Here is a 16,375-nt window from a genome sequence, read left to right on the forward strand (position 1 = left end):
ATACTTAATGAGAACCGGCTGGGGTTTGTCGATGCCTAGCTGGCTTTGAAATTGAGGCTGCATGCGGTAGTGACTGTTGCACACAGCAGATGCAATCTGTTATATGGGGCAGGCAGGGCAGCTATTGCACCTGTAAAGGTGCAGCAGGCTGGGGTGATCCGACTCCAGCCCGCCTACTGGGCAGCAGGTGATCAACAAGGTGCGTTCTTGCTGGTGCACTTTGTGATGACTACAACAAGCCATGCGTGCAGCAGCTTAGCTGCAATCCCAATAAAAAGGAAAAAAAAATGTAACACATTTATGCATCCACTTGACTGCTGTGAAGACACAGTATGACTGAAAAAGAAAAATATATGTATTACATGATTGTCTATATGCATCTAATTGGTTATGCCCTATGCAAATTGGGAGCCAACCACTACCCAATAAAACCTTTGTAACTCCCTCATTACGAGGGGTTTTTACAAATGGTTTGCGGTGTATGAAAACTGACAAATGCATGCATTTATTACAAAAAGATGAGTTATTTCATTTTGTGTCCAACATGATGATTATTGTAACAACATGGCAAATCTCACCTAATCGGGTCTCTAACCAAATACAAGCCGGTTAACTTAAGCAAATCAGTATGAACTTTCGAGGTTAATACAGTGATTTGAGTGATATATTAACATGCAATCATAACATGCAACGTCGTGTAAATGCATGTTCTAAATTTCTAATAAGCATGACATCAGATGAATTGTTGTTGTATGCCACTGAATAAAAATACTTTTATCGAATTTCAAATGCATGTGCATTAAAGTGTGTAGCATGTAACAATATATAGATGTATGATGTGAATTATATTCAATGCCTATGAATGAATGTTAATGCGTTATAATTAGTATGTATGACATGAAAGTGATACTGAGTGTCTAAAATAGAAGCACAAATCTTTGAGATAGATTCATTATGTGTGTGCATAAAAAATAATATAATTAATATAATTGAAAGAGTGATATGTGAACATTAATTCTTTTGAAGCTTACAATAAGAGGATAAACAATATTTTTGGCTCTGTGGGATTAAGTTTTGAGCACAAAAGGTTGTTCCCGCAACCGCAGATATAGAAAAATCATCTAAAGTAGCCACGGGGTGGCAGATAAATAACTCATGAGTAAAATATATTTATCGACTAGGTCGTTTCTCACTCAAGACTGGTGAAAGGTGTCCAATCAGGGTTAAGCCACAACATGTTTGAAAATAATTTTCTTGAGCCGTGGGCCTAGTCCAGGTTAAGCTTGTGTTAGAAACCACAAGGCTAAGAAGTGTAATAATAAGTGAATGCGCATTAACATAGTCATGGCATGCATTCTTTAAAAAAAAAACTTAAATAAAGGAAGTTAAAGTCACTCATGCATGAAAGAACTATTGTTCTGCATGGATAAGTGCATGCATTAACTATATGCTCCTGCATAAAGTTAATAATTGTCTCTAAAATTGTTCGTGTTATGCATTTGTGATTGTGCATAGAATTAGTATATGCGTGTATCTCTTCGTACTATGCAATTGTGATTTAAAACATGTTCAAATGAATCATTTGCTTAATTGAATGTTTATAAGCAAATGAAATATCTATCATGCATATTGGTTCAAGTTTACATATGTTGATTTAGTACCTTTTACTGGGACTCGATGAGTCTGACCTTAAAATTCCATGCAGGTACTGATTGAGGAGGCCTTACGATGAAGGGATGTAGCCGCGGGTCAAGAGTCAAGTCTTTTTCTTTTTTGAGCACTTTTGATTAGATACAATTTTGTTATTTTAGATATTATATTGACTCTAATGTTTGTTTAAATTCATGAAACTAAATTAAATTATTTATACGATTGATAAATACAATTTGATTTAGTGTATGATTTGATAGATTTTTAACTTGCTTAAAATTTTTAACCGATCTTTTTAACGAATGATTTTGGTTGTGATTTTCAAACTATTAAAAAAATCTCATGATTTTCGAATTAAAAATTTGAGGAGTTATAGGATTTTAGTCTTTTGAAGGTTTGGAAGGAATTTGCGAAGTTGTATAGATGTGAGGAGGTCCACAAAAAATATCAAGTGAACCTTCATAGTTGAATTTTAATCATTGATAGGTTCAAAATAAAATTGTGCAAACGTCAGCAAGTGTGCAGAAAATATCATGCAGATCTTCTTAGTTCAATATTTAATCTTTAGAAGGTTCCCAAGAAATTTGTGAATTTGTGTGAATATCAAGAGCTCTATACAAAACATCATGCAAATCTCCTTAGTTAGATTTTAATCTTTTAATGGCTTGAAAGAAATTTGCCAAGAGGACCGTAGAAAATATCATGTAAATCTTCTTAGTTGGATTTGAATCTTTGAGAGGTTTAGCAAGAAATTTATGAAATTGTGAAATGTCAAGAGGCCCACAAAAAATATCATGCTACTTTTGTCAGTTGGATTTTAATCATTAAGACGTTCACAAGAAATTTACAAGTTCGTGCAAATGTCAGCAAAAATTACATGCAAATAATTCACCTCAATGGTCACAAATAAATTTAAGGAATACTCCATTCTTAGCTAGACACCCTGCCAAACAAATTCTCATGAACAAAAAACCTTTATCTTGACGAGCGTGGAAGGGACGACTACGAAAAAGCATAATCCAGAGGTAAAATGATCCTAAATAAGTTTGAAATGTGCCATTTTTGAAGGATAGTATGGTCATTTTTCTTTATACCTTTTACATGTTTCAACCTATTTTTAATGATCTAATAGTACCATATAGGTTTTCTTAGATTCAAAGCCATTTCATCAGATCCATTTTACATTGAGGCTGAATTTCTAGTGATCCAGTCTGGTCACATTTGGTTCATATGTTGGTATTATTGAATCCGACCTTGTCATGTTAGATTCAGAGTCGATTTCTAATTCAGAGGAAAAAGCTCATGATGTATCAAGCGATAACTAGCTTAAAGAACAGCTAATTGGATGTACTAACTTGATTAAAATCAACACCAGATCCATATTGGGTTTGGGATTGGGATTGGATGTAACACTCTATCCCGGATCAAAATTTGATCATTAATGAATCTGACTAAACAGATTTAAATTCGGTTGAATATTCGACCTGAATATAAACATTTGAATTCCCATCTGTCTCGGACTTACTAAAAAAAATGAGGTTTCAGAATCGGATCAACTTATGGGCAGCCCGAACCCGATCTGTTTAATGGTACCTGGATCCAGAAATAGGTCCGATGCTGGAGCCAATACTTCAATCGGTCTGATCCGTTTACAACCCCGCCATTCGCCTGAGACAAATCTCCCTGCGGAAGCCCCAAGATGAAACCCTCCAAATCCGCTTTGCCACGGGCGTTGTTTTTTTGATATATATGGCAATAAAGATTGGGGGCCTACCCCCTGCTTTTTTCCTCATGGAAAAAACCCCCCTCCAAATTTCGAAGTCAGCCGGATTCTCGCCGCGGCCGACGGGCCCCGTCCGCTAGTTAGGTTTCCGGCCACCACGGAGCGTATGATCCGAAGGGAGATTCTCTCCCTGACGAGAGGGAAAATCGGTAGAATGGAACTTCCGGCAAGCGAGAAAGTCCACGTTCACTACGATCACAATGATGGCTTCGAGTCCACGCGGTGGACGTCGAGGTATCGTATTCTTTGTCTTTTGATTCCTTTCTCCTCGAGACACATTGACTTGCTTGCTGATTTACCGTGCTTTAGTTTTTTTATGTGTTTTTTTTTGCCTTTTCTGCTTTCTATTTGTTCTTCGTTTTCCCTTTTAGAGACGATCAGTGAAGAAGTTGGATTTTTCTTTGTGAATAGTTGAAAATATTTCATGAAGGGTTTGGGAATTAGGGTCATGGTTTTGGAGGGTTTTGGACGCGACCTAAATGGACAGGGATTTCTGTCATTTTGATTATTATTATTATTTTTTATGGTGCTATCTGGAGTTGAAGATCCGGAGATTTAGTTTCTTTCCTTTTTTATCATAAGACGTACCTTCTTTCCTTCTCTCTTATAATTTGAATTATGAAATTTGGGATTTTGATTGTTATTTGCTGCAATCAGGGACTGTTTTTTTTTTTTAATTTAATAGTTCTCACTAAAATTGTGACTTGCGATAGGGGATCTCATTGTTTAGCACTTGTTTTAATTTGGAAGTGTAGGTGACTCTCAGGATAATGTTTCGAAATGCTAGAACTGTGGTGTTGACAGAAAATGAAGGTAAGATGATCTAGGAGTCGGGTTAATTCGAGAGTTCTTCTGCATTGTAAAAACACTGGGCAGAAAGCTATTATATTCACTTTGTGAAGCTAGGGCGATGGAGATTTCAATGGAGAATAGGAGGGAAAAGGTTGGAGATGGAAGAGAGGAGTTAGGGAGAGAGAGGTAGGATTGACTAGAGAGAGGGAAAACTTTTGAGGGAAGTTGGGTGGTTTGGGTCGGTTACAAGAGAGGTTTAGGTAGTTTTGGGGTTGTTAGAAGTGAAAATCTCCAGAAGCTAAGAGGTTAAGCCCAACAAACTAGAGCTTATACCATTTTGAGGAAGGGAGCCTCTAAGAAGAGAATTCTCAAAAGGAATTGCTCTAAATTGCATTAAGCAAGAAAGAAACAAGCCAATGTATGAGTACAACTCTTGGGTTGGCCTTTCTATAGTCTAAGGCCTAACCAACTACCCCTGAAAGTCCCTCAAATTACACTCATGCCACCCGCTCAGCTGAAATACCCAAGTGCCCAAACGTAACAATCCCTCCCCCCTTAAAATTTGTATTGTCCTCAATTGCCGAGAATCTGGTCATGATAGCTTCCTCACATCCTTATGTGGCCATATCTGGGCCAGAGCCTTCCCATTTGATCAGAACTATTGTGATAAATCTCTCTTCAACTTGCCTTCTTTGTTTCTCTGTATTTGAGTTGGAATTGGTCAAAAAAACTTCCCTAGATCTAAAAGTTGTGTGGTATGTATGGAACTTCTCCTTTATATAGCTTGAAGGGATTCAAGAGTTAATCTCTAGCAATGAGTGGCACATCTACTGCATTGGTCCTTGCTCTTCCACTCAAGTGAAAAGTTTTAATGGGTGGTTTCCTTCTATATAGTGCCTTAAATTGTGTCACTTTGTTGGCCATGTGGTGACACATTGTTTTGATGCGTGCTTGGACCGAGGGGTTCAAACTGTTTGAACATGGGAAATGGTAAGTCTAAAATAGGTCAACTTGGGTAGACAGGGTGGTTAGATTCAGACTGGTCTGGGAGAAAAATCGGTTCTCCCAATTGGTGCAGCAAAAAAATCCCAAATTTGGTAAGATGGTGGTGGTTTTAGACACCTTAAGGTAGGTTTGGTTCAAATTTCAGGGTTAGAGAACATAGGGACAAGGAGTTATGAATTTTTAAAGTTGCCAGAATATTCAGGACTAGACAGGGGCAAGTGGGTTAAGGTTTAGGCTATCTGGTTTGTAAAATTCGGTTCTCGGTACTGGGGACTCAATAAATCCTAAAAATTCAAGGGTTAACTAAGGACACTGTGAAGTGTGAAGCACCTTAGGTCAAAAAATCTGGACCAGACTTTCTACTGTTTGGGCTAGAGGATTTTTCAATGCCTGATGTGTTTTACAAGGACTTCAGGGTTTAGGTAGGCTGAACTGGGTTATCATGGATTCAACAAGGTTTGGGTGATTAGCATAAGGGACTCAGACCTACACAGACGTCAGGGGCCACGTGATGGGCTTTCCCACAAGGTTGAACTCTCTGGATGAGGCATGTTATGTTAATGAATGCTTGGGGCGGTCTGATCACACTAGTTCCATGAACTTGGCAGAGTAGAAGCTGGGCTGGACCTTGGGCAGCACATGAAGACCTAATCCAGGCTTCGCCAAGCCCCCTAGGTGTGTCCCATGTGTGTGCCCCACCAAGCCCAACTGCTCATCTTACTGGGTTTCTGGATCAGCGTCATGCCTTGCTGCACATTTTACAAGTTACAATAGATAGAACATTCAATTGTGCCTCCTTTAATCGCCTAGATAAGGCATCGGCTACATGATTCTCCGGACCCTCCATGTATTGGAGTTCAAAATTTTTTTCCGTTTGACCCTTCACCTTGATCATGCAAAGGAAGGCCTCTTGAGTAGCTCTATAAAATTTGAGAGCTTCATCCGAGCCTTCTTCGTCTCCTCCCTTAGGTCTATGTCCCTTTAGACATATCGTTTTTCTGTCCTTGTCAAAACACATATCTATTTGGCAAAAATTCCACTTAACCTTTCCAAGGTTATATAGCCAACTAATTCCTAGCACCACATCGGCGCCTTTCATGGGCACATAAAGAGATAATTTGAACTTGGATCCTTAGAGATCTAACTTCACACCGGGGCACACGCTAGTGCATTTGGGATGGCTGCCATCCCCAACCATAACATCAAAAAATGGTTGCTCTTCAGCATGGCAACCCATAGCTTGCACGAGATCTCCCCTTAACAAAGTTGTGGGTCGACCTAGTGTCTACAAGCACTTCCACTTGCTATTTATGCAAACACCCTTTCACTCTTATGGAGTTTGGGATGGAGACACCAACAAGGGCATGATAAGAGATTCCATGTCATTGTTCGTCTTCCTCGTTCATTTCACCGTTGTCATACTCTTGTTCTTCTTTGCTCTCTTCCTTGCTTTCACACACCACATACATTTTTAGTGATTTACACTTGTGTTAGGGAGCCCATTTTTCGTCATAATTATAGCATAGACCCTTGCTGCGCTTATCTGCCATTTGGGTTTTGCCTAATGAATTCCGTTTTTACTTCGAAACCGAATTTTGTTTTGTCTTCTTTCTCCTTGCTCAGTTTGCAGTTTTTTTGGCTCTTCGGGGGTTCAACTAGGCTTTTTTACAAAGGAAGACCTTCTTAACCTTTCTTCCACCACCCTAGCCTCCATGAAACATTCATCTAGGGTATGGGGGTCCAGAGCTATGAAACCAACTAGTACGTCATCCCTAAGTCCTACAAATGTGCCTATTAATGCGGTTTGAGAACAATTCCCACACATGGTACATAGGTCCTCGTATTTCGCTTGATATTCTTGGACAAACCCCTTTTGCGTTATATTTTTTATTTCTACATCATGGTTCACGTAGGGCGAAGGTCTAAACCTCCTTAGGAGTTCTCTTTCGAACTCGAACCGGGTAGGTGTCCCATGGTGTTACTCACGCCACCAGAACCACCTTAAAGCTTCACCATTGAGGTGAGCTATGATAATACTAATTGTTTTTCGGGGGACACAATTTGTCTTACAAAGTATTGTTTTGCCTTATACATCTTGTCATGTGGGTTCTTTCTTGTGAAACTGAGAAACAAAATTTTTACTGGTCGCAGAAGGGAAACACCAAAATTTTGCATTCCAGGGACCGTTTTTCGCTCTCTCGGGTGTGGTCCAAGAATGGATTCTCGCGCATCCTCACCTTCCGAATTGACATGCTCCTCACATAAATCTCCTCCACAATTAAAGGATATGGATTGTTGATGCACAACTTGGAAGCTCCCTTGGAGTTGCTGCAACAAGTTCGTGATTTGTTGGAGGTTAGCCTTAAGTCTGGTCATGCGGTTTCAACACCATCGAACTTGGTATTGATCTCTTCGACGAACTTGTTGATGAACTCGAGATTCATCTCCAGTGTTTGGTCCTGAATTTTCTTAGGTAGCTGGGGTTTGCTTTGATACCAGTTGATGCGTTCTTGGGCTGAGGGGTTCAAACGGTTCAGACATAGGAAAGTGTAAGTTTAAAATAGGTCAACTCGGGTAGATAGGTGGCTGGGTTCAGACAGGGTCTGTGAGAAAAATCGGTCTCTCAATTGGTGCAACAGAAAAATCCCAAATTTGGTATGATGGTTTTAGACACCTTAAGGTAGGTTCAGTTCAAATTTCAGGGTCAGAGGACACGAGGACATAAAGTTACAGATTGTTAAAGTTGCTAGAATATTCAGGATTAGACAGGGGCAAGTAGGTTAAGGTTTAGACTATTCAATTTGTAAAATTTAGTTCATTATTGGGGACTCAATAATTCCTAAAAAATTGAAGGGTGATATACAAGATTGCACAAACTATCGTGGTATAAAACTCATGAGTCATACTATGAAACTTTGGGAGAGGGTGATTGAGTCTAGGTTGAGGAAGGTTGTCATGATATCGGAGAATCAATTTGGTTTTATGCCTGGAAGATCAACTATGAAAGCTATACATCTTCTTAGACAACTTATTGAGAGAAATAGAGAAAGGAACAAAGATTTGCATATGGTTTTTATTGATTTGGAGAAGGCATACGATAGAGCATACGATAGAGTACCTAGGGACGTTCTCTGGTGGATAATGATGAAGAAAGGTGTTTCTCTAAAGTACATTAGTATAATTAAGGATATGTATGAAGGAGTAGTAACCAATGTCCGCTCTTGTAGAGGGGTGATAACCATTTTTTCTATAATGATTGGGTTACATCAAGGATCTGCTTTAAGCCGTTTCCTATTTGCTATAGTGATGGATGAGCTTACGAGATCAATTCAAGAAAATGTGCCGTGGTGTATGTTGTTTGCTGATGATATTGTTTTGATTGATGAGTCTAAAGCTGGGGTTAATGCTAAGTTAGAATTATGGAGGCAGACATTGGAAGCAAGAGGTTTTAAGTTGAGTAAGAGTAAGACAAAATATATGGAATGTCGGTTTAGTAAGCAACGAAATAGTAATGGGAGTGTAGTGAAGCTTGGTGAGCAAGAAATACTGGTGGATGGTTGTTTCAAATATTTGGGATCTATCATTCAAAAGTATGGAGAAATTGATGGAGATGTAAATCATAGGATAAAGGTTGGGTGGATGAAATGAAAAAGTGCAACTGGAGTGTTGTGCGATCGTAGAATGCCATTGCGGTTGAAGGGAAAGTTTTATAGGACGACTATTAGACCCGCTTTACTATATGCTACGGAATGTTGAACTGCCATGAGACATCATATTCAAAAAATGAGTGTAGCTGAGATGCGTATGCTTAGATGGATGTGTGGAAATACAATAAAAGATAAGATTTGGAACGAGGAGATACGTAAGAAGGTAGGCGTTGCACCCATTGAAAATAAGATGAGAGAGAATCGTTTACGGTGGTTTGGACATATTCGGCGAAGGCCTAATGATGTTCCAGTTAGAAGGATGGAGAAATGGGAAAATATATTAGTTAAAAGAGGTTGGGGTAGGTCTAGGAAGACTTGGATGGAGATGATAGGAAAGGATATGAATGCTTTGAACCTCACCGAGGACATGGCATTGGATAGAAATCAAGGTTTTAAAACCCGTGACTCGGAACTCGACTCGTTCTTTATTGACTCGTGACTCGGCGGGTCAACTCGGTGACTCGGACCGGGTTTTGTTAACTTTTGATTTTAAAAGAAAAACAATATATAATTTGTCTGAAACCATGTTTTTGAGTAAATATAGACTCCAAATGTATGTAAGAATATAAAAACAACTGCAAAGAGCTATAGAGGTTTGCTTGAATAATTGAATTTGATATCTATACAAGCACTTTGACTAATTCATGACTTGAATTAGAGGATTTGGTCACCCATGAGTTCAATCTGCTACTACCTAAGGTTCCTAAAATGGCCAATCATATATGCTAGCTTGTTTTAAAAGTTTTAATTCCCTCTCTAACAAATCCATAAATGTAAAACAGGGATATATGTGCATATTGAAAGTTTACAGAATGCCCAATATCAACATAAATAAGCAATTTTCTCATGTATAAAACTATGCAGGAAATATATTAATGACATAGCTATAAAAAGACTACTAATATTTGAATATGTACAATGCTTGTTCACATAACAAATGGATGATGAAACCTAAATGTGACTTCCCATAGGCACACTTGACCCGCCATATATTGTGAGAATCATTTCTTTAAAATATTTTGCTAGAATAAGTTGATAACATTGGGTGAACAGTAGTTCGAACAACATGGCGATTTTATTCTATGGATTTAAATGCTTTTTTATCTTTAAATGATTTTTATTTTCTTTTTTATACAAAATCTGGGGGTAACCCTTGTTAAAATACATGTACTTATATATTTCAAAACTGTAATTTGAAACTCAAAAAACAAATTTCAAACATCCCAAAACTCACCCGAGTCAAGCCGAGTTAGGCCGAGTCAGGCCGAGTCAAGACCGAGTCAAGCCCGAGTTTTGGCAAACCGAGTTTGCCTTGTCGGGTTGACTCGCTGGAGGGGCGAGCCGAGCCGAGTCAACGAGTTGACTCGGCGAGTTTTAAAACACTGATAAAAATGATTGGAGGAGAAGGATTCATGTGGAAGACCCAGAATGATTTTCTTTGTTGGTTCATATCGCCGACCCCAATTGTTTTGGGATGAAGGCGTAGTTATTGTTGTTGTTGACTAAGGACACTATGATGTACCTTAGGTCCAAAAATTAGGACAAGACTCCTTACAGTTTGGGCTAGAGTTTTTTTCAAAGTTTGATGGGTTTTACAGGGACTGCATGGTTTAGGTAGGCTGAACTGGGTTATTCAACTAAGTTTGGGTGTAGGGAAAGGGACTCAGACCTACATCGACTTCAGGAACCACGTGAAAGGCTTTCCTACAAGGCTAAACTCGCTGGATAAGGTTTGTTACACCAAGGAAGACTTGGGATGGTCTGATCTCTCCAGTTCCATGAACTTGGCAACGCAGAAGTTAGGCTGGACCTTGGGCAACACCCGGAGACTCAATCCACTCTTCACATGGAGGTCAATTAACTAGGGATAAAAGAAGAGAAGGGCGAACCTGTAATGAAATATGCGGAAGAATCCAAGAATGCTAAAGCATTCACTATGTCCAACACGGACAAATGCAACAAGCATAAGAGAGGAAATCCACTAAGGGATATACGAAGGGCCTTATAAAAAGGCTACACACATGAAAAATAATATCTCTTTTATTGAAGGGGAGCTCTCAAGAGCAATACAACATAAAGGGGGGTTCCCCCTATTTATAAGAAAAGGAGACCAAAGGGGCTCCCAATAGAGTCGTTGGGAGCCCCCAACGGTCACAATTGTGGGGCCCCTTTTGGTATCCCAAAAAGCAATTTTAGAAAATGAAAAACAAAAATTAAAAAACAGAAAAAAGAAAGAAATAAAACAAGTACCCCTATTGGGTACTTGTGAAAAGACCATAATACCCCTATCGGGTATTATGGTGAATACATCTATATTTATATATATAGATGTATTATTACATATGTCTTAACACGCTCCCTCAAACTTTACGGGGAGATAACCGAAAGTTGGCCAAGAAGGAACAAGAAGCGAGGAGCAGGCAGGGCTTTGGTAAAGAAATCTGCAAGTTGATATTCTGAAGTGATGTATGGCAGTGTAACTGTCCCACGAAGATATTCATCACGTACATAATGACAGTCCATTTCAATATGTTTAGTCCTCTCATGGAATGTGTGGTTGCTGGCAATATAGATGGCACTTTTGTTGTCGCAACAAAGCTTCGAAGCACCAATAATTTCAACTCCCATATCTTGAAGAAGACTTCGAAGCCACACAAGCTCCATTGTAGTAGTTGCCATAGCCCTGTATTCTGCTTCAGTAGACGACAAAGAGACTTTCTGCTGTTTCTTACATCTCCAAGCAATTAGCGAATCTCCTAAGAAAACACAAAAGCCAGTAGTTGAGATTCGATCATTTGGGTTTCCTCTCCAGTCAGCATCAGTATAAGCCAGTAAATCTAAGGAAGAGAGTGAGGATAGGAATAGCCCTTTAGTCAAAGTATTTTTGATGTATCGAATGATTCGAAGCACAACACTCATATGCACAGATGTAGGAGCATGCTGAAATTGACTTGCAGAGTGCACATCATGAGCAATATCAGGCCTGGTGATAGTCAGATAGGTGAGGGAGCCGATGAGTTGTCTGTAAGGCGTAGGATCATCCAACAGAACTCCATCCTCCAGTCGTAGTTTAACATTGATAACCTCGGGTGTCTCCACCTTTTTGTCATCTGAAATCCCAGATTTGGAACATATGTCTGCAGCAAGCTTCATCTGTGACAATATATACCCTCGAGGAGAGTATGCTACTTCTATACCAAGAAAGTACCTGAGAAAACCCAGATCAGACATATCAAAATTATGTTTTAACATGGTTTTAACATTAAGAATACCATTTTCATCATTGCCAGTAATGATCATATCATCAACATAAAGCAGAAGGATGATGATACTATTACCTGCACATTTAACAAAAAGAGCAGTGTCAGTATAACATGAACGAAATCCCAATTGTAACATGATAGCGCTAAATCTATCATACCAAGCCTTAGGGGCTTGTTTAAGACCATATAAAGCTTTTATTAATCGAAGAGTTTGACCTTGGTTAACACTAATTCCCGACGGAGGGTCCATGTATACTTCTTCATTCAACTGACCATTAAGAAAGGCATTTTTAACATCTAATTGAAATATAGGCCATTTCTTAGATGATGCTACAGCAATTAGAGTTCTAACGCTTGTCATGCGAGCCACGGGGGCAAAAGTCTCGTCATAATCGATGCCATATTCTTGTGAATATCCCTTAGCAACTAATCTAGCTTTATAACGTTCTAGGGACCCATCACTTTTTGTTTTGACTTTGTAGACCCACCGACATCCTATAGCTTTTTTATTTGAAGGAAGTTGAACTATTTCCCAAGTTTTAGCCTTATTTAAAGCATCTAGTTCAACTTTCATAGCCTCAACCCAATGAGGAATATTTTTTGCTTGATTATAATGAGAAGGTTCATAGTAAGAATGCAAGGCTATTAGACAAGCTCTATAGTTAGGTGATAGAGTTTCATATGAGACAAACCTATTAGGTGGAATCGATTCTCTAGAAGATCGCCTAAGGGGGGTTTCTTCTAGGGGTTCATTAAGCCGCAAGAATTTTTCTAAAGCACTAATAGGTTGTGCTTCCTCACGCCGAGTGTATACTTGGAGATTGTCACCATTAGTGGGTGGTACATCATTATCATGAGAATCATGAGTATTTTCTAAAAATTCTGGATGACTCAAAGAGTCATCATTGGAGGCTTCTAAAAGATCATTTATAAACATATAATCAATTTCATTTGGTTTTTCCAAGATTTCAAATCCATTTTCATCTTCTAAAAAGGTCACATCTTTGGAGACAAATAACTTATTGTTTTTAAAGTCAAAGCATCTATAGCCCTTTTGATTTTCACCATATCCTAAAAATACGCATTCTATGGCTTTTGGTGACAATTTATCTCTTTTATGTAAAAGAACAAAACATTTACACCAAAAAATACGAAGACGATTGTAGTCGGGTGTCATATTAAAAAGTTTTTCATAAGGAGAGATATTGTTCAATTTTGAAGATGGCATTCTATTGATTAAGTTGGTGGAGGTTAACACGACTTCGGCCCAAAAATTTTTAGGAATATTTTTAGAAATGAGCAAGGATCTAGTGGTTTCTAAAATATGTCTATGTTTTCTTTCCGCTAGACCGTTTTGTTGAGGAGTTCTTGGACAAGATTTTTGATGACAAATGCCATGTTGTTTCAAATATGATTAAAACTCATTTGATAAGTATTCTCCACCCGAATCGGATCTAAGAATGGATATTTGACTTTGAAATTGATTTTGAACTTTTGCATGGAATTCTTTGAAGAAGTTAAAAACTTCCGATTTTTGGTTAAGAAAATAAATCCATACATATCTAGTATAATCATCAATAAAGGTAACATAATATGAATAACCACCTTTGGATAGAACCGGAGATGGTCCCCATACATCGGAATGCACCAATTCAAAAGGTCTTGTTGTCACAAAGGTTCTACTAGGAAAAAGAATAGACTTCATTTTTTCAAAAATGCAATCTTTGCAATTGATATCTTTTTCTTTACAAAACTTGTTTCCAAAAGGAAAAAGATACATTTTAGAGTAACTTGGATGTCCAAGCCTTTTATGTCAAATTTCAATATTTTTGTCTTAGACATAAGTACAAAATGAGGTATTTGGAAGCATTAAGTTATCCATAAAATAAAGATCTCCCTTCCTATGGCCTTGCCCAATCCGCTTCTCGGACCGGAGATCCTGCATAAATCACCCTTGGGATGAGAAAGCTATTTCACATCCATGGTCGACAATTTGAGAAACAGAAAAGAGATTAAGATTTAGTTTAGGAACTATTCTAACTTTTGGAACAAGAAAATTTTGAACATTTTGAGAATCAAGAGTTCCAATACCATTTATTTTGAGAAAAGTTCCATCGGCCGTAGAGACACAAGACATTTTTGAATTGGTGTGCATGTTGGTTAATGCATTTTCATGAGGAGTCATGTGAAAAGAGGCTCCGGAATCTAAAATCCAAGAGTACGTACCGGGAGGTGATGATGAGGCAATGGCGGCACCGGAGGTGGAAGAAGTAGCTTTTAGAATTTGTTGGAGAGCCAAGGAGATTTGACCAAGAGTATCTTTGAGATCCCCGTTCTTGCCTTCATCTTCTTTGGTGGATGATTCTTCAACGGAAGACACCTTTAGCTTGAATGCCCCATTTAGCTTTGGGCAAACGGGTTTAATATGTCCCGGCTCATAACAATGATGACATATAATCATTTTTCTTCCACCGCTCCCTTGTTTACCAAAATGAGGTGGTTTGTAGGTTTTAACATGATTGCTGGGTTTAGATACGGCAAGAACTTCATCTATGCTTTTACCCATGCTATGCCTAGTCTCTTCTTGAGTAATCTCGGCAATAGCCTCTTTTAAAGGAGGAAACGTAGATCTATGGAGAAGTGAGGATCTAACTTGTTCAAATTCGGGACGAAGCCCAAATAAAAATTGAAACAATCTATCTTGTTCCATTTGTTTTTGTCTTAATACCACATCCTCCATAGCCACCCATTTAGGCTCTAAAAGCGCCAATTCATCCAACAAAGGATTTAGAGCACTATAATAGTCTTGTATGCTCATGTCACCTTGTTTTGTGGTTCTCACTTTTTCTTGCAAGAAATACGTTCTTGCAAGATCCTTTTGGGTAAACATACCCTTCATAAAAAACCAAGCTTCATTTGCCCAGCGGAATTTTGCAATATTTGCACATACCTTAAGTTTGACATTATTCATAAACCATGCTAGGATTTTTGCATGGTTGCTCTCCCAATCTTCCATTTGGTGATGATAAACTTCTATGGCCTTGAGACGAGCATCACCTTCAAGTGCTTTCTCTTGATCTTCTTCCATCTTTGTGAGCTTAAGTTGGGGTTCCGGAACGGTTCCCATTACATAACCCCAAAGCTTCTTGCATTTGAGATTATTCTCCATTGCGGATGCCCACATCATGTAATTTTTTCCATTGAGCTTGAATGATAGATCGATCTTGACTTCCATTGCTACAAAATGTAGATGTGAAAAAAAAGAAGGAAGTAGAGAGAGACACAATTTTACCTTAGAAGATCGTATGGCTCTGATAGCATGTAATGAAATATGCGGAAGAATCCAAGAATGCTAAAACATTCACTATGTCCAACACGGACAAATGCAACAAGCATAAGAGAGAAAATCCACTAAGGGATATACGAAGGGCCTTATAAAAAGGCTACACACATGAAAAATAATATCTCTTTTATTGAAGGGGAGCTCTCAAGAGCAATACAACATAAAGGGGGGTTCCCCCTATTTATAAGAAAAGGAGACCAAAGGGGCTCCCAATAGAGTCGTTGGGAGCCCCCAACGGTCACAATTGTGACCGTTGGGGGCCCCAACGGTCACAATTGTGGGGCCCCTTTTGGTATCCCAAAAAGCAATTTTAGAAAATGAAAAACAAAAATTAAAAAACAGAAAAAAGAAAGAAATAAAACAAGTACCCCTATTGGGTACTTGTGAAAAGACCATAATACCCCTATCGGGTATTATGGTGAATACATCTATATTTATATATATAGATGTATTATTACATATGTCTTAACACCCTCCCTCAAACTTTACGGGGAGATAACCGAAAGTTTGCCAAGAAGGAACAAGAAGCGAGGAGCAGGCAGGGCTTTGGTAAAGAAATCTGCAAGTTGATATTCTGAAGTGACGTATGGCAGTGTAACTGTCCCACAAAGATATTCATCACGTACATAATGACAGTCCATTTCAATATGTTTAGTCCTCTCATGGAATGTGTGGTTGCTGGCAATATAGATGAATTTCTAAAAGAGCGAAAGTTAGTCTTCAAGAATAAAAAGAATAAATAAATCAGCTAAAACTATCACCAATATCTAATTAATTTACTACGTAAAGACAAATAAAGGAATCTAAACTAAGATGCAATGAAATGCTAAAC

General features: G+C 38.4%; 1 protein-coding gene across 2 annotated transcripts in view; it reads left to right on the top strand.

The window, feature by feature from the left end:
- The first annotated feature begins 3,309 nt into the window (after window positions 1–3,309).
- LOC149814789 (Pseudouridine synthase family protein) overlaps window positions 3,310–16,375 on the top strand; it is a 109,073-nt gene continuing 96,007 nt past the window's right edge. For both annotated transcript variants that reach the window (XM_089989528.1, XM_089989529.1), the window contains exon 1: window positions 3,310–3,667. In XM_089989528.1, coding sequence (XP_089845654.1) covers window positions 3,540–3,667 — 128 coding nt within the window. In that variant the 5' untranslated portion in view covers window positions 3,310–3,539. The remainder of the gene's footprint in view (window positions 3,668–16,375) is intronic.

The sequence above is a fragment of the Nuphar pumila genome, chromosome 15, assembly GCF_984573655.1.
Source record: "Nuphar pumila chromosome 15, dmNupPumi1.hap1.1, whole genome shotgun sequence".
NCBI classification, from domain to species: domain Eukaryota; kingdom Viridiplantae; phylum Streptophyta; class Magnoliopsida; order Nymphaeales; family Nymphaeaceae; genus Nuphar; species Nuphar pumila.